Here is a 15,030-nt window from a genome sequence, read left to right on the forward strand (position 1 = left end):
GCATCCTAGCATCACCGTGGGCACAACTCTCTCGGCAGACTGTGCTCACTTTAGACAGAGGAACCTGATGTGCCTGCCCTGAGTAGAAATTTAAAAAGAGAGCTGTCAATGTTCTGGAAGCCAAGTCTTCTCAAGGTTCTGATGGACAGGGAAACCCAGCCGTGGGTGGAAGTGGGCACGTGTCTGCCCAGCATTCCTTTGCTTGGCAGTAGATGCACATGAACTGGCAGGTACAGTGTGAACAGCAGATGCCATAGAGAGAAGCCAGGTGCCCAGGCTCACCTCACATGCTGCAATGGATGGGAGTATTAGTTAGGGTCTCTATTGCTGATGGAACTCCAGGACTAAAATCACCTTGGAAAGAAATGGTTTATTTCATTTACACTTCCAGGAAGCTGTCCATCACTGAAGGAAGTCAGAGCAGAAACTCAGGCAGGCCAGGAGCCTGGAAGCAGGAGCTGATTCAGGTCATGGAGGGATGCTGCTTCTTGCCTTGCTCTTCCTGGCTTGCTCAGTCTGCTTTCTTAGAGAACCCAGAACCACCAGTCAGGGGATAACACCACCCAGAATGTGCTGAGCCCTCTCTCATCCATCACTAATTAAGGAAATTCCTTACAGGCTTGCTTAGAGCTCAGTCTTACAGAGGCATTTCCTCAGTGGCGGTTCTCTCCTCTCAGATGACTCTAGCTTGTGTCAGTAGATATAAACCTAGCCAGGACAGGGGAGTGGAATTTTTAAGAGTGCAGATGGTTATTTACAGCCATCTCAGTTAACTGGCACGAGGTTTGGAATTTGGCCATTGAGGGAGCCATGTAGGGCAGGGGCAGGGTGGCAGAGTCAGAGATCCCTAGGGAGAAAGCCATATTTCCCCATGGGCAGGGGAACATCCAGGCTGGGGACAGCACAGACCAGGAGAGCATGATAGTTGAGGTGTAGTTCACAATCCTCAGGGCCCAGTGTGCCTGCCGCTGGTGAGGCCATGCAGGCAGCCTAGGACTCAAACTTGGCAAAGTCAATCAATGGCAGCTCTGAGCCCGTGCTTCCAGAGCCACCTTGTAAAGTGTTGCACGGGTCTCAGACAGATGAACATTTGAGTGTCTTCTTCTTAAAGAAAGACAGGGCAGGGCTCAGATGTCAATCTGTTTCAGGGGCAAGTTCTCAGTGACTTGAGACCTCCTAGGCCCCACCTCTTAAAGGCCCTACCACCTCCAGTAGCGCCACAAAGCCTTTAACATATGGATCCTCGGAGACATTCCAAATCCAAACTCGAGGCCCATCAGTTCCTCACCCTGGCTAGGCTCCAAGGAATTTTAATGTTCAAATGAAACCATGGAGTGTAAATATACATAGCCTACTGACTGATAATAATCAAGAGTCATAAACAGCTAGGGAACTGATCAACAAAGCTGGGTATAGATGCATTGTGAGATACAGTGCAACTCTAAAAGAGAGTCAGTGCTGAGGCATACAACCTGGATGGACTTCAAAGCACTGCGCTCAGTGAAAGGAACCACGCCCAAGACCGCATCCCACCAATATGAAATGCCAAAAATGAGCAAGACTACAGAGGAGGTTAGAACAGTGCCTGCTAAGGACTGGGGCATAGGAAACGAGAGTGACAACTGGATGGTCTGGGGTTTCCTTTTAGGGTGATGAAAGTCTTCTGCAGCCAGGTACTGGAAGTGCAGCCAGCTACATTTTCTGAATGCACTTGCTGGGTGTTCGTATCCACTGGGAGAAACCAGAGATTTAGACCTCACTCAAATTTAGATTAAATAAATGTATTCTTTGTTGAGGTTTGGTTTATTGTTATGTACAGTAATGCTAAGTGCTGCCGCCCTAGATCTGGTTGCCCTAGAGAAGAGATAGTCCACACATGGACCCAAGTGACTCAATGTGTGACCTTGCTCCCAAGTTATTTCTGATTGGTAAAGATGCCTACAGCCAATAGCTGGGCAGGCTTGAGAAAGACGGGGCTTGGTTTTCCTGGCCTTGGGGTTGAAGGAGACCACTCAGAAAGAAGGTGGAAAGAGGAGGAAGACACCATGGGTTAGGAAGAAAGCATGGCCCTGAGGGCCAGCCAATTAGAGTTAAGAGCAGCCCAGATGAAATAATAATAACTCAACCCAATGTAAGTAATAACTCAGGGTTGTCAATAGGTAAATAGATTATATATTGATTTAATAGATCAATAGCATAAAGGGGATAGCTGCCCAGCTCCAGTGCTGATTAAGGCTTATTGTAAATAATAAAAGCTGTGTGTCTTTTCTCTAGGAACTGAATGGTCAAAAGTGGGGTAGAAGCCCTGGACTGGGATTAAATATTCTTTTTTACAATTCTTACAGCTAGCAAAAGGACAGCAGCTTTAGAGCCAATACAGCAAGCTGTGCCGACAGTGGGGTTAAGGTTGGGTTTTAAGGTGGATATCAGAAAGGCATGTGTTTCAGCTGTCCGTGGAATCCATAGCTGGGAGGTGAAACTGTTTTAATTCTTTCAGTTGTTTCTTACTTTCCCACTATAAAGTAATAAAAAGACCATCCTGTCTCTTTCCCAAGGCAGCTGCTAATATGTCACAGCCCTGTAGGTCACTGGGATGGCCCAGGCATTCCAGGGTACAGGTCAATGGCCCTTAAGGGATGCCTGGCTCCATAATAAGTTTCTTGGTCAACACAGGGCCTGGGTAATTATCACTCAGGTCTGAGCACTCTAGTGACAGGGGTAACACAGTTCATTTCTAGGCAGAGTACGGTCAGGCTAGGGCTGGCTGTCATGTATTGATCAAGCACACACACACACACACACAATCTCACTAACAATGAATTTTATTTTACTAATGTGTATTCAAGTGACAAAAACAAAACAAACAAACCAAAAACCTTATCAGTTCAAATTTAAAAAAAAAATATTAGGTCACAAATGCTTATTGTCACTATAGCAGGAAGAAAAGCCATTGTTATATGACCAAATACTTGCCCACCAAATGCTCTCACCCACTAGAGAGATTTAGACTGGTGAGTGCCACACCTGCCCACAAGAGCCACACCACGGTGGAGGTTGGGAGGGGAAACACCACACATGCCATCTTACTCCCATGTCCCCAGCAAATCCATCACTGTCAGTTCAGTGGGAAAGTGGCGGATTGCCACCAGGACTGTCCTTACAACCCGATGTCTCCTTTTTTAAAGGCATTTTTCAATCTTGAGGAAAATAAAACATGTAACACCAAGTTTCCAGGGTTGGCTCGATCAGTGTGATCACACTGCCACACAACCAAACTTGAGGATGAGTCTCGCCTTGCAGAACCAAGACTCCACACACCTTAGGGAATTAATAGCCCTAGGCCTCCTCCTACCTGAGCCTCTCACAGCCACCCTTCAGTTTTTCCCCTATGGTTTTGAACGCTGTACATAGCTGGTGTAGATAGAAGCATATGCTATTTGCTTTTTTATTGCTGGTTCATTTCACTTTGCAGAATATCCCAAGGTTCATCTGTGTTAGAATGTCCTTCCTTTAACAGTCTTTGCCAGTAGACATACATGTGTGTGCATGTAGTATACACCACATTTCAATTATCCATTCATCCACTGTCAGACATTTGGATTGCTTCCGAATCCTAGGGATTGAGAAGAATGCAACACATGGGTGTTCAAGGACTCTTCAGGATTATGTTTTCAGTTGATTTCCATATATATAAATGATTTCCATATATATATATATATCCCAAAGTCCAATGTTAGGGAACAAGGAAGTTCGGTTTGTACTTGATGGAGGAGCCACCATGCTGGGTTCTATAGCCGTCCAATCACTTTTCACCTTTACCCTCTGTGTGCAGTGGTTCCCATCCTATCACATCCTCAGCACAACTGTCTTCAGATTTTAGTTAACTTTTCTTCTTCTGTACTGCCATAGCCACTCCAGTGAGTGCAGTACGTGGATCGCTCTTGGCCAACTCTTATTTTAGAGGCACTGTTGATTCGACTAGCCAATGATTCCCATAAGCTGTAGAACTTCCCCACCACACTGCTATAACAAACAACATCAAGGGGTTCAATCAAAGGCTTGGCTGTTCCAGGAGTGTGAGAAAGCACATGGTCACTGGTCACATCTAGTTCCACCTTTGTGGTGATAATGGGGCAGGTCCCTTACTGATCCTTAGTGCAGTTGACCACACCCTTACTGGACTGGCTTCCAGCAGTCCAGGGCTTGCCCCACGATGCTGCCTTTTCTGGGTACACCTTACTCCTGAGAGACTGTCTGTATTCTCCTTCCCCACTCACCACCCTGGGGAGCTCTACATCATCTAGCTTTGAGATGTCCCAGGTATGAGCTTCCCCACCCCCTGTCCCTCTCCCTCTCCCATCCTTGCTAAGCCACTTAGCTGTCTAGCAGGCTTTGCTGCCTCACACTGCATCTGAGTCCTCTAGAGCCCAAGTCCAGCCCTGCTGCTTCTGCGACAACCCCCCAGGGCATCCCATCTTGCCCCACATCAGTTAGGCATTTCCATCATAACCACAGGACCTGCACCTTCTGTCCTTCTCTTTCCATCTTTTTCCTCCACTTTAATTGGCCCAGCAACAGCTATCTAGAGTGTTCCAAGCTCAGCCTGCCTCTGTTCTTTCTTTGCTGTTGTTCCTTCTGTATGAGACACTTTTCCACCATGCCCACATCACTCCCGCACCATTTTCTCTGCATCCTCGAGCTTAACAGACATATCTTCTCACAGTTATGAAAGCTGAGAAATCCAAGGTCCAGGTACTACTCAGCTGATTCTGTTTCTAGGTAGGACTCTTCCTTCTTTGCAGAGGGGGCCATCACCTCAAGGGCACCCCTGCTGCCCTGCCGCAGGCTCCACGTCCAAACACCGTTGCGTTGAGTGTTAAGCCTTCAGCACGTGAGATTTGGAGTCGATTCAGGCTGTAAGTAACTTATCAAAGAAGGCCCTGCATCAGCTCTATCCACTGGCCTATCTCTGCCTCCCAGAATGGGAGCCAACTGCACAGTCAGTAAAGAATGGTTGGATTAAAAAATCTTTAAAGTATCTAGTCATATGTACATTGCTAAACTACCATCAGAGTGAAAAATTTGGAAATAGTACCATGTTCCCCAGCCACATGCTAGAACTCTGTGGCCTTTAAAAGAGTATGTTGAATATCCAGTGACGTTATAATTGTCATGTTGCTATGTCAGTAAAAACAGCCCAAGCAAGACCACACAAAGAGAATAATAAAACACTTTGTAAAAATGTACGGAACCTTGTATTATATAGTAATGGAGAATTTGAGTGTAGAAGTGCACAAAAAGGTTAAATGTGGGGAAATTCTGCATGGCTTTCATTATTTCTTTACTATTCTGCCCAGATTTGTATAATAATTGTATATTGAATGTATAAAAATATATTGTTCAATATACAAAGTACATATTGTATAAAATGTATATTGAATGTATAAAAATATATTGTTCAATATACAAAGTACATATTGTATAAAATGTATATTGAATGTATAAGAGATGTATATTGTTCACTTTCCTGCCAAGGTGAAAGCAGTGTTGGCCCCTGGCTGACAGGTCTGATCTGCAGAGGAGCCAGCTTTTCCCAAATAAAGTTAGCACTTCACAGCGCTTGCTCTCCAAGGCTGGTGTCGGCACATCTAAGACTGCCTTAACGGCCATCCAAGTTTGTAAACCCTTTCTGCACCCTGCCCAAGTCCTACCTAGCCATCCTCCTGTTGCCTGTAAATGGATTTTACTGCTAGTATGAAAGTCTAGCTGTGCTTAGAAAAGGTAACAAGGCACCCCTGGTTTCCACATGACAAAACGTTAGGCTAGAAGCTGTCAGGGGCTCAGTGGTCCAAGCACAGCCAATCCTGAAGCCCATGGTCCCTCTGCCTTTTACCCACAGCCATGTCCATGACTGAGACAGAAGTTGGCAGTATATGGCTCTCTGCACAACAGAGACATGAGATGAGGAAGAGGGAGCAAAGTGCATTTATTTCATATCATAAGCTACAGAAGCAAACGTGGAAACTGTCACCCCACAGGATCCAAGTCTCTGCCCATCTGTGTGGAGACAGCAGGTGGCGGGTGCTGTTTACAGAGTGACCCCAGAGAGGCTAGTGGCCCCTCAGAGGGGAAAGTCCCCCTAAGCTGCTCTGACTACCCCCAAGGATGTCTCAGCCACTCACAAAAGCAGTCAAGTTTTTCTTGCAACCAGACATGGAGTTTGCCCTCCTTTTTCTCAGAGAAACTAATTTCCGTCCAGTGTAATGTGTACTGATCGGCTTGTGGAAGCTGATGGGAACTGCCTACCCATGAAGCCTAGGTTACCACATGTTAGTTTTCAGATGTGGGCAGATGTTGTTTCCAGAGGCCATTGTTCCCAGAGTCCTTTGTGGTGGTTACCAATAGGCCAGTGCTTAGGCAAGGCACTGAGTGAGTAACACTGCAGATGTCACAAGTGTCCCACAGTGCAAGGTCACACCCACAGGGGATTTCCATCTAACTAAAATGTTAGTAACAGCCTGCCCATGAGTCTATGAGGCTATGAGAGTGAGAGGTTTGTCTGAGGCAGGCAGACCATCTGTAAGGCTGAAGACCGCAGTCTGCAAGCCTTCTTTCCCTGTGGAGGTATACCAGGGATGCCTGTCAGCGTCTTGGAACTTTTTACTCAAACTAGCTGAGAAGCTAACATTCTCTCTGTGATTTGCTCCAAAACATCCTTATTCTTGAACAAAGGCAGCCCTTGGTGTGGACCTTGCTTAGTGTTTTGTGGGTTTAAGGGCACTTTGTGATAGTTCACTGAAAATTGTGCCTTACCTGCGAGACTGTTATGATGCCAAATATGTTAAGACTGTAGAAAGCTTCAAAGGTGTTGGAGACTTTTAAAATAAAAATTCTAACACCCGAGAGGGAAATTTGCTTCTTAGGGAATTTTGTGGATTTTTAAAAGCCTGGATTTTTTTTAGTCATACAATTTCACCCCCAAAATCATCTTCATGAACATTCAAGCCACTGCTTGCTGCACCCAGCACCCGGAACCTTTTGTCAGAGACGGTTCTCAGTAACCAGGCTGCTTTTTAAGTGGCACAGAAATGCAGATTATAGGGTGCATTGTGAGACATGGCTGTGGAATCCCTAGTTCCCACCAGCAGCAAGACAAGGGACAGGGGGAAGGGGTTTCCAGCCAGACACCTCAGGGGAAAAGACACCAGGACATGAGGTCCAGAAGCTCTGACTGAAGGGAAATTTGGGGAGCACCTGGAGATGTGACTTTAAAACTCGAGTAAATCATCTTAAAATAAAAAATCAGATTTTTTTGTTGTGGTGGTGACGCTGGGACAGGAGACTGGAATTGAATGTGGAACACGCAGGGTTCTTTACTATGGCATTCTGTCATGTGTAACTTATACAACACTGGAGCCCAATATGTCTTGGAGACATCTTGTTGGAGCTTCATTAAATGGAAGCCTGAATTGTGTCAGCCAATAGTAATCTTTCTCCATTTTAGCAGACCCTGCACAGTGCTTGGCTTGTCTCAATGGCAGACAGAGAAGTGTGCCCAGAGGCCTGGTACATGCCAGTCAGGAAGGCCTTCTCACACGTCACTGCCTGCGGCTCCCTGAGCCCATGGCAGGTGACACAGAAGACGGGTGGAAACACACAGCCCAGGGCCAGAAGGCAGAAGGTTTCAGGTTGGGCTCATGTTGCCTGGAGATCCTCTGCTGGTATTCTGAGTGCGGGTTTAGCAGAAGTGCCTCCACAGGGTACAGTGGCCCTAGGCCAATAGATGGTGAGATCACTCTTGTTTCTCTCAGGCCGCACACCTGGTTCCTGGCTCCAAGCTGAGGCGACTGGGCAGAGCTCTGATGACATCAAAAGCAGAAATTCTCAGGTAACACCTCCCTGGGCCCTGAATAGAAAGCCTGGAATTCTCTAGGGTCCTCTGCCTGTGGGTCGTGACCCCTTTTGGGGGATCATGTCGGATATCCTACAGATCAGACATTTACATTGTGATTCATAAAAGTAGCGAAATTAAAGTTATGAAGTAGCCACAAGATAATTTTGTGTTTGGGGGGTGTGGCACCTCAACACGAGGATCTCAGCATTAGGAAGGTCAGGACCCTCTGCTCGGCAGGGTTTTCTTCTCTGTAGACGCTTTTCTCTCTGGCTCTTCTTCCGTAAGAAGAGCATTTAGTGTACCTTTGTTAAAGGCCAGAATGAAACGCCTATGGTTTCGCACTCTGCCCTGTGCTAGGGGCTCTCCTTAGAGTCATTGCCACATACAGAAATAAGCAGTTTTACTCAGAACCCTGCAGTCTCATCCAGTCCTGGCTCTGATCATCCCAGAAGCCTAAAGGAAACCCCATAATATCTGTGACATATAATTTTGTGTTCTCGCTTGCCTATACAATAGACAGTTTTTTAGGGCTCTTAAATCTTAATTTTTAATGCTCTTGGCTACATGTAATTAATTGTCAAATCTTGAAAGAAAAAAACCACATAAATACCTTATTCTCATCCAAAATAGCTCATAGAGAGCTTTCTAACCTGGCTAGAGGTGCCATCTCTCACTGCTCGTGATACGGGCTTCTCTTTCGAAACCTTTGTTTCTCCAAATGCATGAATTTAGTCCTTTCTGGCCTACTTCTTTTTCCAAGTCCTGTGGAACAGAGGGCAGGCTAGCCGCTGATGACAGAGTCATTCAGCAATTGTATGATATGTTAAAGAAGTGGCCTGGCTGGGAGGGTTCTAGAGTCCTGAAAGCTGCAGTTGCCCAATGGAGAGGGATGCTTCCTCTACACATCCCCTCCTCCACTCTAAACACCGATAATCCAAGAGGCACAGTAACCACTCTCCAATGAGCACAGATTCCAAAGCAAGTGTATAATGAACGGTAAAGGAGGAAGGACAGAGTTATGGGAGATGATTGACAGGTGGAAGAGAGGATTCCGGGAAGATGGCAAGGTAGGAGGCACCACAGTCTGCCACTCTGCCTGGATGGTGGTGGTTCTGGCACTCTGTCTGTGGCACATGAATTCTGGCATCTGCTGGAGACTTACTGTGTCCAGGCAAGACTACAGTTGATTTTGCTCAGTTTCAGCTCATGAGACACCATCATCTAGCCATTTCTCAGCCATACCCCCTAACAAACAGTCATATTAATTACATGTACCCATGGAACAGCTAACCACTTATTTAGACCTTGGGGATCCATGCGCCAGTGTCTCCTCACTATTTCAGACCACAGAGGTCCAGATACTGATGTCAGTGTCCATCATTTTCTCACCCCGCCCCCTCCCCAGATTGTTGCAAGCCCCTCCCATTCAGGCTGAAAGGCTTGCTGGGAGGTTCTCTTCTTCCCTTCCATTTTTTTTTTCTGTTTCTCATTTGGGGATTCAAACACTAATGACTAGCTCTCCATTAGTCACCTTTCCTTTTAGAGTGATAAAAATACCTTACAAGAGTAACTTCAGGGAGAAAAGCTTCACACATTTGTGGGGGCAGGCAATTGAGGTAACTGGGTATCTTGAACCTACAGTGGGAAGCAGAGAGCTCTGAACACAGGCGCTCAGCTTGTTTCTCCATTTAATGCATGCCTGGACACAAGCCTGGGAATAGGGTGGATCTTCTACCTCATTTACTTGATCAAAAAAAAAAAAAAAGACTCTCATAAGAATGGCAAAGGTTAGATAACTAGGAATCTATCCAGTCTGGATAACTAGGACTAGTAATCTATCCAGTCTGGATAACTAGGAACGCCCAGAGACCTATTACCTAGCAGATTCGTGGATAATGTCAACTCTTTCAAGGAAACTCAAAGGCAAACTTACGTATAAAAAAATTAAGAAAGGAGAAACACAGGAAAGCACCTGAGAGTCTGCATTTATGCCTTAGGGATATTCTTGTCACTGAGATAATTTACAATAATAAGAAAAATAATAAGAGCAATAAAACAATAACAAAATATCAGATCAATAACAGCAAAGAAGCAAAGCCTGGAGAGAGCGGAGAGTCTAAACTCCAATGTTGCTGCCGCATTATTTCATCCAAATGTACAGTTCCCAACAACAATCATACCCAGGTCACACAGAGGAACAGGAAAGCATAGCCCCTTCCAAGACAGGAGGGAGAGTAGCAAACATACCTTATCCCCACAAAAGAACTCAACGGCAGATTCGCCAAAGACTTTATCAGAGCTGCCCTAGAGGTGTTCAGCTAAACTCAAGCAAATTGTGTGTGAACAAAACGGAAGGCAAAAGCTGACAGATACAACTGAGATGGGGGGTGGGGGGAGTAGAGAACATGCAAGGCAGATCTGAGCATCAGAAAAGAACCAGTAAGCTTGAAGACAAAACAATTGCTTAGTCTGAAGAACAGAAAGAAACAGTGAAAGGGGACAGAGCCCAAGGGAGCTTGCTGGGGACCCTCAGGAAAGTAAAGGTGTGCGGTGCTGGACTCAGTGAGGGAGAGGGAGAGAAAGGAATGGAAAGGCAGTTTGAGGAAATAAATAAAAACTCAAATCGGATGAGAATCTTGAATGGAAGTACCTAAAAATTTAGTATATGTGAGGAAGATGAGCTGAGAGAGATGCTTAGCCCCCCACACCCCATCCCTCCACCCCCCACCAAAAGCCACTGTGAGCACCACTGTAAGGACAAAGGAAACCTTGAGAACAGCATGAATAACCTTGTCTCCTGCACCAGGGTCCTCAGTGGGCCTAGCCACAGTCTTCTAGTAAGCAGGTGGGTCAGGGATGTATACAGCATTTAGAAGAAAGAAAAAATTGCCCACCAGGAGTACTGTACCTGGCCAGACTGTCCTTCAAAGGTGAGAGAGAAACCACACACTTACAGGCAAGCTTTAGACCTGCCCGGCTGCCTCTGGTCAGTCGGTAGGTCTCAGGACTCCAGTCCCTCCCTGAGTCACTTCCCTTTGACATGTAAAACCAAATAATGGCCCAGTTTAGACTTTTAACTCTAGAAAATTATCACTAGTTTTTACTTGGTTCATAGTATATCTCTGGGATTTCTATGTTTTATTTTTCTAAAATGAATGTTTTAAATGTATTTTTATTTTATGCATTTGGGTGTTTTTTTTCCTACATGTGTGTCTGTGTACCACATGTGTGCAGTGCCCACAGAAGCCAGAGAGGGTGCCAGATGCCCTGGAACTGGAGTTATAGATACATTTACGGTTGTGAGCTGCTAGGTGGGTGCCGTGAACTGAACCTGGGTCCTCTGGAAAAGCAGTCAGGGCTCTTAACCTCTGAGCTATCTCTCCAATCCTATATTTTCCGAAATGAATAGATAATATCTTATGATCAGAAAACCGAAAGAATCACCACAATCCTAGTGCCTACATTTACAAAGCTTTTCCGTTTATGGGTTAGCTTGTATGGGCTCTCTCATTTTATCCTTCACAATAACCAGATGGTCGGACTGAAGAGAGAAGCTCGCCTATTTCCACGAAGGAGAATCTGTTGCAGAAGCTCGGGGCGTTAGTTACCCAGGATGACTTTCTGACTTCTGTCTGGTATCCTCCTCCCCACTCTTGCGGCCAGGCTGTGCAGCCATTGGGCGGGACCTGTCCCCAGCCCCAGGACAAGCACACGTGGAAATCATCCCACGAGGATGGTTTTCCTCTCTCTGGACCTAGATCTTCAGCCTTCTAGCTCAGGGCTCCCAGCCATGGGATGGCTATGATGTCTGTCAAGAAGACCCCAGTTCAGTCAAGGAGAGGTTGTCACATTGTCTTGAGGCATCCCAAGTCAAGGTATTGTCTGTCTCATTGGGAATTGCCTTGATTGATTTGCACTACATGAGGACGCACAGCAGTACACAGAAGAACCACTGGACTTGAGACAGTAAACCGAGCCAGGGAGTGGTGTGGATATGGTTACCGGGGCCCAGGGCTGGAACTCTGAGCACTTTGGTCCCCTTCCCTTCTTTCTGTTGCCTTCATATGGCTTCTCCAACATGCTGTTTGCTGTGCCTGCGCTCTATGCCGACTGAATTGCATATGTTTGCTTCTGTAAATGTTTATAAGACCATATCAGGTTTCCACATACCATCAATTTCAGGTCCTTTACCTCTTCCCATTCTCAGTCTCTGGGGGGGAAAAAAACCAAACACCAAAAAACCAAAACCCAGCTCCTTGTATATGATAGGGTCATCTCACTGCCTAGGAAAACAGATCCCAGCCATGGGATTTTCTGTGGGCAATGTGTCTTCATGAGAATGTTTTTGCGGTAATATTCTGTCATGTTTCTGCAGTTATCTCTAAAGGCACTCCGGTGAGATGATGGTGAAGCCAAGGTCCTGGGGTTCTGGATTGGATGGACACCAGGACAACTCCTCGAGACTCTACTGTACTCAAGCTCCACACATTTGACATACAGGCTCGGAACTGAGCATTTGTTTATTGTAAATAATGATTTGCACGAACCCTGAAGCACCATTTTAGTCAACTTTTATTTGAGTAATATTTTAACATTTTTAAAATACGCATCCTGGCATTGGTCTGTCTAGTACAGGTGGTGCCCTATCCCACCCTATGGTGTCCACTGTGTCTATAGCACATGCTTGCAGGCTGGTCCTCCTGAAACCTTTTCCAGAGCATCCTTAGTTTTCAAGTCGCCCAAAAGTCATAACTATCCACAACAGCTTCTTATTGGCATGACTCTCATCACACCAACTGCAAAATCAAACCAAATAATGCCTTATAAACCATGCAGCTCAGAGGAAGCAGAGTGTCCCGGGCCCTGATGTGGCCACACAGCTTCCAGTGAGCGAGATGCCATGTCTCGCTCCCTTTTAGCAGTACAGGGATGTCATTTTGCTGCCTAATGTATATATCCCAATGCAAAGGCTAGAGTGGGTGTGGCCCCTCCCATGCCTTCCGCAGGGCCCCTTTTGTAACTCAATCCTTTTACGAGTAGTAGCCAATGCTCTTACTGTTTACAGCATCCCTAGTGCCCAGTCTTCACTTCCTTCTGCCCCTCCATGTTCCCAGCGCCATGCTGGTAGCCAGGGTAAAGTCAGCTTTATGAGATTTTGATATCCTCCCACCCCTGCAGACTACAAATGTATATAGCTCATGATTATGATAAGTTTATTTTTTACCTCAGTAGTCTCCCTCCCCAAACTCTACTCGGAGTGTAAGATTTATGTGGAAAATACAACATATATTTAAAAAAGAAGACGAAGAAGAGGAAGCTGAAGAAAGAGATCCACTGGTAACGTGCCTGACCGACAAGCCTAAGCATGAAAAGCTGGGTGCCGTACACATTTGGTATCCCATTGCCGGGGAGGCAGAGGCAGGCAGATCCCTGCGACTTGCTGGCCAGCCAAGCTAATTGGGGAACCCCAGGTTCCAGAAAGTGACATTGTCTCAAAATATAAGGTGGCAACTCCTGAGGCCACAACACCCAAAGTTGACCTCTTACAGGCTCACACATTACATGTGTGCACACATCCCACACAGGAACATGCACAGCCATGTACAAACACATACAAAAGAGCAAAGCAGCTCTTCGAGTATATCTCAAATATCTGGTCCCGTTGGTAGGAATGCCATCAGCCCAAAGGTCCTTCCCACTGAGCTGAAGAACACAGACAACTCTCTTGCCTGGTGGTGTGTGTCTGGGGTGCTCCTCAGATGAATGCAGCCAAGTCAGCTGCCCTGAATAGACAGAGGGCCACTCCAGGCCGGGGCAGCAATCTGCACCCTTCTTTGATTCTCCAGGGAGTGAAGTATGCTTTTGCTTCTTGTCAGGCCCCAAATGCTCCCATCCACCAGAGAGGGGAGGCTGTAGCAGAGGAGGGGAAAGAGGTAGGAGAGAGTCTGAGCCCTCACTGTGCTCACAATAGCTGTAGACAAAGGAGAAGGGCACTGAGCTACGATGTGCTTTGGAGCATCTCACTCAGGCACTCACCCCACAAGAACATTAGCCCAGGCCAGGCCATCCAGGGACAAAGGATAAGGAGAGTGTCTGCAGACACCTAACTGTCATATGGAGCAAATGTCCGACATGTGTCCAGATAGGTGAAACTGAGCCAGGGCCAAGTTTCCGAAATCTCTGGGGTAAGGACTCAAGCCATTGTAACAGCCACATGAACAGAGGCGAAGGTTCCATTCAATGCTGATTTTGTTGCGTTGGCTCTGGAAGTGTGTGGAAAGGTCAGGATCCACTCTACTCTTCTCCCAGCCATGCAAAGTAATAATCATTAAAAAGCTTTCATAACTACGACGAGGGCCATCGGGAAGGCAGCCCCGCCTTTGAAGTAGTCTGTTTGTCCAGTACACTGAAGGACACCATGTTCTACACTGCTGGCACACGAATTTAAACTGTTCACGAGTGGGGAGATGCCTCTGTCACGAGACGTCCTGCTGCCCAAGCATGAGGGCCTGAGCTCATATGCCCAGGACCCACGTAAAAGCCAGGCATAGAGGTGCATGTCTGTAACCCTTGGTAGAGGAGTGGGTAAAGTTGGGTAGAGGCAGCTGATCCTGGGAAGGTCAGTGCCCAGCCAACCTCACAAAATGAGCAATCTGCAAGCTGCAGGGTTAGTGAGAAACTGATAGTAAGGTAGAGATAGACCAAAAAAGATTCTTGTGAATGGCCTTTGGGCCTGCACATGCATGTGTACACATGTGCCCTTGTTTATGCATACACACCACACACACAACACATAAATATTTTTTACAAAGTTATTTAAGGTCAGAAGGAAGGAACATGCAGAAACCAAAAATAGCAAGCGAGGAACAGGCTCAGGGATCTGGCCGAGCAGCTCAAGGCCTGTCACAGAGCCTACCCCTCCAAGTCCAAGTGGGTACCTTCAGTGCCCACCAGCAGCGCATGGGTTAGGCCCCTGGCCATGAACTCACACGTGGAGAGGTCCCCGCTAACCTTGTTTACCCTCACATTGCAGACTGTGACTCCCCCGATGCCTCACCCAATGCTCTTTATATTTTATTGAAGTCCCCTGCTGTGGATTTATTCCTTTGTACCTAATAAACTTTAATAAGTGAGAA

At 46.4% G+C, this 15,030-nt stretch overlaps 1 protein-coding gene across 2 annotated transcripts in view; it reads left to right on the plus strand.

Moving 5' to 3' along the window:
- Positions 1-15,030, plus strand: part of Wipf3 (WAS/WASL interacting protein family member 3) — a 77,306-nt gene extending 62,276 nt beyond the window's left edge. For both annotated transcript variants that reach the window (XM_029478622.1, XM_029478623.1), the window contains 2 exons: positions 7,812-7,888; positions 12,270-15,030. In XM_029478622.1, coding sequence (XP_029334482.1) covers positions 7,812-7,888; positions 12,270-12,293 — 101 coding nt within the window. In that variant the 3' untranslated portion in view covers positions 12,294-15,030. The remainder of the gene's footprint in view (positions 1-7,811; positions 7,889-12,269) is intronic.

The sequence above is a fragment of the Mus caroli genome, chromosome 6 (assembly GCF_900094665.2).
Source record: "Mus caroli chromosome 6, CAROLI_EIJ_v1.1, whole genome shotgun sequence".
NCBI classification, from domain to species: domain Eukaryota; kingdom Metazoa; phylum Chordata; class Mammalia; order Rodentia; family Muridae; genus Mus; species Mus caroli.